Genomic DNA, 5,955 nt, shown 5'->3' on the forward strand with positions numbered 1-5,955 from the left:
ACCACCATATCATAGATATCACCATGGAGCTACCATTAACCCTGTCATACGCGAGGAGCTTCCAGTCCTCTTATCATTCCTCACTGGGATTACCATTCATAGATAGACCATCTCATGGAATTACCATGCTCGCTGCTGCCTTCTACTGGCACTACCAGAGATGATCCCTCTTCTGGGTGATACCATAGCCTTTGATTGGAGGTGTCATGGAAGTACCTGCGCACATTGCAGTGGACCTACCTCAACTCGTGATGTCTCGTCCTTCATAACCCCATATTGTATGTTCACATATGTGAACACTACTCCATATATACTGTGTACACTGGTAGAGCAAACACAATCTACATAGTTCCAAGGGATGTGGTGGCAAAATGTGGTGGGACCACTTTGTTGAATGGCTTGTGTATGAAGTCTTGTGTGGCCTCATCCATCTACCCACCGTAGCCGGAGCAACCTAATGTGTAAGATGTGCACCTCGGATTCGGGTTGCCAGCAACACGGTTTCACTTATATCATGTGATGCTCTAGCTCCAGTCGGGTCTTTAAGTTATCAGTTCTGCACCGTGCGTAAGTCATGTTCGTGTTCCACCCGTACACCTCATACACCAGAGTCTTGATAACCATACATATAGATAAATTCAACAACTACTTCATCAGTACATGGTCGTGCATGCAGTCTGTACTACAGGTCTCGTTCTTCGTCTCTTTTACGCTTTAAGTTGACCGGTCGTGGTTTCGGCTTCGGACGCTGTGGATGATGCATCGCTTCTGTGATAGGCGATAGGGGCTGAACACTACGAATTTGAGTGCCAGCACGCACGGCCGGATCGCTTGATGATGCGTTCGGAGCTGCCAGCGTCGCGTGGGAAGGCCGCCTCCCGGACGACGTGCGCGAGGCGGTCGGCATCGAACTGGACGGTGCACCGGGCCGTGTGGACGCGTTGCCCAGCAGTGGGCGGCGCAAGGTGGTTGGCATTGAATCGGACGGCGCACTGGTCCATGCCGGCGCATTGCGCGACGCTGGGCGCGCGGCGGTGGGCGCCGAGTGGGATGGTGCGCCTGGCCGTACGGACGCGTTGCGCGACGGTGGGCGCGAGGCGGTGGTCGCCGAGTGGGACGGTGCGCCTGGCCGTACGGACACGTTGCGCGACGGTGGGTGCAAGGTGGTTGGTGCCGGTTCGGACGGTGCGCTGGGCCGTGCGGGCGCGTTGCCCGACGACGTGCGCGAGGCAGTCGACATCGAATTGGACGGTACGCCGGGCCGTACGGACGCGTTGCCCAGCGGTGGACGTGACACGGTCGGCATTGAGTGAGACGGTGCGCCTGGCCGTATGGACATGTTGCGCGACAGTGGGCGCGAGGCAGTTGGCGCTGAGTCGGACGGTGCGCTGGGCCACGCAGACGTGTGACTTGACGGTAGGTGCGCAGCGGTCGGTGCAACGTTTGAGGGAGTGATAGACGAATTGCCTGACGGCGAACGACACCTGTTAGTACGGACGTATTACATTGAAGCATAGGCGTACTGAATCTTGACAACGGACGCTCTGATGCGGCACCACCAGAGGTCAGAGCTGTCGGGGGAGGTCCCTTATGGTGCCGTGATTCTACATTTGTAGCAACGCGGTTCATCGGCTTGGCCAATCGCGGACGAGCATAATCCGTATGAACGACCGCGAGGTTCGGTCTCGAAGCTCCATATTCTTCGTTAGTTTGTCGGCCGCGAACCGGTCGTTGCTCAATATTGCGTGGAGCCATTGGCTGGATGGATGACTCCATGGTTCCGGTGACTTTCCTGCGTTTGAACTGAAGTCATGTGAGCTAGAGATATAGATGCAATAGCGATATCGTACACGAGGTTGCGGTTCTTCGTCAGACTGCGTCAAGGTGATGCGACGACGGCGCCCTTCAGGGTTGTAATGTTGATCACCATGAGGCTTAAGTACGTTGATGTTTGTCAAATATCCAGAGACGATGTGACGATGATCGCGCACCTGACGAGACACCCTCTCGAGCGGATGACCCCCTTCAGCCACCCGGTATGCACTATTCATGAGTTCGTCGTCATTGTGTCCGCCATTAATTACACCACGCGTCGTGAGGTTTGACAGCGCTCTGGCATCTGGGGGAACTTCATAGACGTGGCCTGAAGTTGCCAGCGGTGCCTCTTCATCGTATTCATGTTCGCCCTCGTATTGAAATTCTTCTCCATCCCAATAGTGTTGAGTGTCCGCAATATCGCCCCCAACCTCGTCAACCTTCGGAGCATCGTCAGCATCTGGGGCGTTCAGACATGAAAAAGGGACGTCACCGAGTATTCAACCCCCGCTGATTCGTAGGCGTCTACACCGTTTCCCCAGCTGGCCGCGTCGTCATCACGCGCCGAGGCGAAGTCCTCTCCGTCTTCTTGAGCAATATTGGGAAGCTCAGCCTCCTCGCCGGCAAAAGGGCCAGTGGCATATGCAGCCGCCCACTCGTCGTGAACGGCAGCGTATTCGGCCGCTTCGTCTGCGTCATAAACATAGCCGTCGTTAGCCACATCGCCGTCGTTGGCCATATCGCCGTCGTCGATGTCGCTTCCATCGTCGTCCATCTTGTATAGACCTTGCGCGTCGAGCTCCGTAGCCTTCTTGTTAGCCATGCTCGCCTTGATGGCCTTACTGATGGCTTTGTCCGCCCTGAGTTCCAAAGCAAGTTGTTTTTTGTAGTAGAGCGTTTGATCGAGTCGGTACATGACGCATTGCTTGCGCTCGTTGAAGACGATGGTCGGTTCTTCATCCGTGAGGGGCCAGCCTAATATGAGCGGCAGGTCAGCCTTGCGGTTCCAGGCCTTGGCGTATTCCTCTAACGGCGGTTGATATGAGTACATATTTGCAAAATGAGAAAGCGAGAGCAAACCATCGGACCACGGCTCAAGGCTGAACTTGGAACCGAGTGCGTTCTCGGAGAGGAAAGGTTCGACAATTTGCCTGATCGTCACATCTACGTTCTCCCCGCGGAAATTGAAGCCATATCCACCCTTCGGCTTCTTCTTCAACACGAAATGCGGGTGCATGTTCACGATGCGCAAGCTGTTGGCTGCCAGGAATTCTAGGATCTTGGCCCAGGGGAAGCGATAAGTCTCGATAACTACGCCATTCTCAACTGCGGGACATTAGGGCTGCTTCGTACAACAGATACGACCACATATGCCTACCGCATTTTTGCTTCATAAGATATTTGAAGGTGCGATGCTCGTAGTCCCGAGGAGATTCGCCTTCATTTTGAACGGGGATCTGGTAGCCGTTTCGCGTTGGTAGAGGCAGTTCTGGAACCGCGAGGCCAGCCTTTCGTAGCTCAATTACTCTGCAGAGTCCGTGTGAGAACTTAAGGAAGTTACGAGACGTGTAAAAACCTACCGAATGACGGCCTGGTAATTGGCCATGGTGCCGAAATGATCTTTCACATAAAGCTTCTTGATTTCTTCCCACTCCGGAGAACCACCGAACATGGTGAAACCACACGGACCATGGGCATCGATGACATAACCGAAGACGTGCAGACCTAGGCTATGATACAAGTGTCGCGCCTGCGATGCACGATTAGCTTCCCTTGCAGTTGACCACCGATATCTACTGGAGACACGTACGATGTTGTTGACTTCGGCAACTCCGCGGTTGAACTCCTGCTTGAGGCCGCCTGTCTGAGATAAGCGGTCAAGATAGTCCGCTTCGAGATCGCCCCGCCAGTCGAGGTACTTCTGGATCGCTTCTTCTCTCTTCTCCTTGTCCTCGATATGTTGGATCTGTCGCTGATACTCCTTCCGCAGCCGCTCCATGAATTGCGCCCTAGATTCTGTTCAAGTGGTCGGTATAGATTTTAGGCATGAAAGGCACGGGAAGCTTACCATCGTTCCTCTTAGGCTGTTCCTTAGCATACCAGGACGAAAAGATGTCCCAGATGTTTCTTGCACGGTGCTGCTGAGGAACATTCGGCCGTAGCATTTGCGCGATCAAGGCCGGGGACTTTTTCGTGAGCTTTGCCATTTTTGATACGAATTGGTCAGTTTTGTCCTTAAACTCGTCGATCATCTCCTGATGCTCTCGCCGTATCGAACCGGTCTGTGACGATTTCTTTTTCTTGCTCGTTCCACGGACATCGTCTTCATCACCGACGTTCTTTGACTTCTTCGCCTCGCGTGCTGTGCGACCTTTCTTCTTCGCCGGCTCCTCGTCGCCCTCCTCGTTGCCGTCAGATCCCTCGTCTTGGTCACCGACGTTCTTCGACTTCTTCGCCTCGTGTGCTTTGCGACTTTTCTTCTTCGCCTGCTCCTCGTCGCCCTCAGATACCTCGTCTTGGTCACCGACGTTCTTCGACTTCTTCGCCTCGCGTGCTCTGCGACCTTTCTTCTTCGCCGGCTCATCCTCATCCGCATCCTCGGCCTCCTCATCGGATCCCTCGGCTCCACTCCTATCATCCCCCCAGTCCGAGCCGCTTGCCTCGCTTCCATCCTCTGCGCTATGCCCTACGTTCTTGGCAGACTCCCTCCGTCTACGGTCACTGCGAGTCTGCATCAGTTCGTCATTGTTGTCGTCATCCTCGTTATTGCTATCGTCGTCTTCATCGACGTCGTCATCGTGCATCGGTTCCTCGTAAACCTCCATACCGCTGTCTTGGTCTAGCTCCTCGCGATGCCGACGAGGCAATTCCAAAGGGGTAGCCCCCCGGGAGTCAGCATCATGACCGTGTTCTTCGTCTGTATCTGCGGCCTTGCGAACACGACCGCGAGTCCCTGTCGGCCTTTTGTAGTCCTCCGTCAACTCATCGTAATCCACCACGCGACCGCCTCCGTCGACCTCCCAGTGATTGCCGAAATGAGCAGTTCTCGAAGTGGGAGCCTTCGGATAGTGCCCGTCATCTTCATCCTCTGACTCGGCGGCAGACTCATCTTCGGGGCACTCTATAAGATCAGGCATGGGTTCTCCATCTATGAAATCATCGAGATCTTCCATGACGACTCGCGATCGAGTGGACATTTGATCCGGAGAGGGAAGTGGGAGATCGTCTTCATCGTCAACATCTTCGATGGTCACTCGCGATCGGGGAGATGGTGAAGACCTTGGAGGGGAAGAGGGCGGCAAGCCAGGCGGCGAGGTCGGGACAGATCCGCGGTCGTCGAATGCAGTTACGGTATTGATGGTACGGAAAGGATTTCCGGGAGAATCACGAGCGCCGCGAATCGACGCAAGCTGTGAAATGACGGTTAGAGCATGAAAGAAATGTCATATGAAGGCACGCACCGGTGCGAGTTCAACGCCATCAAAGACGAGTCTCTTGCCACTAGGGGGAGGGCGGCTTGGTATCGCAAACTCCGGGTTCGATAGTGGTTGCAAAGCATCGGCGGTTGCCATAGCCGTAGCGATAGTCGACTGAAATGTGTTTATAATTGCCGATGGATCATAGTTGCTTGTGGCATTTTCCGGGCCATGAGCCGGCAGAGGATCCGACAATACACTATTGAACAAAGACAATGCAGCCTTTGCCCTGGCCTGTAATCCCTTCATGGGGTCTAAAAGCTGTCTTGAATCGCGGTCGTGATCTGCGCCTGGAAGTACAACCGGCCGAAGTCCGCTGCTGGACGACCCACTCAGAGGCATCTATGCAGGTCAAGATAAGTCAGCAAACAGTGATGTCGCATGCAACCATGCAACGCACCTCCTTTCTTCGAGAGTCATCCGGAGCCATGTGCGAGGTGGTCGCGTCCATCGGCACGGAAGTATCCCCTGGCGATCCGCTTAAAGTCATCTGCATAGGGTGGGGTAAGTCAGCGAGCAGCGACGTCGCACGCAACCACGCAACGCACCTCCTTGCTTCGAGGGCCATCCGGAGCCGTGTGCGGGATGGTCGCGTCCATCGGCACGGAAGGACCGCCTGGCGATCCGCTCGAAGTCGTCTGCATAGGGCAGGGTAAGTCAGCGA

General features: G+C 54.9%; 1 protein-coding gene across 1 annotated transcript; it reads right to left on the reverse strand.

Moving 5' to 3' along the window:
- Positions 1 to 707: 707 nt before the first annotated feature.
- Positions 708 to 5,935, reverse strand: PUNSTDRAFT_139549 (uncharacterized protein; the record flags this gene model as incomplete). Its single annotated transcript, XM_007389264.1, has 15 exons — positions 708 to 748; positions 821 to 1,467; positions 1,524 to 1,587; positions 1,650 to 1,803; positions 1,851 to 1,934; positions 1,992 to 2,255; positions 2,309 to 2,841; positions 2,896 to 3,141; positions 3,194 to 3,342; positions 3,396 to 3,565; positions 3,626 to 3,831; positions 3,884 to 5,225; positions 5,277 to 5,633; positions 5,692 to 5,781; positions 5,840 to 5,935. The coding sequence occupies 15 exons, from the start codon at positions 5,933 to 5,935 to the stop codon at positions 708 to 710; spliced, it is 4,443 nt and encodes a 1,480-aa protein (XP_007389326.1).
- Between the last annotated feature and the right edge of the window lie 20 nt (positions 5,936 to 5,955).

Source organism: Punctularia strigosozonata (genome assembly GCF_000264995.1).
Source record: "Punctularia strigosozonata HHB-11173 SS5 unplaced genomic scaffold PUNSTscaffold_28, whole genome shotgun sequence".
Classification (NCBI taxonomy): Eukaryota; Fungi; Basidiomycota; class Agaricomycetes; order Corticiales; family Punctulariaceae; genus Punctularia; species Punctularia strigosozonata.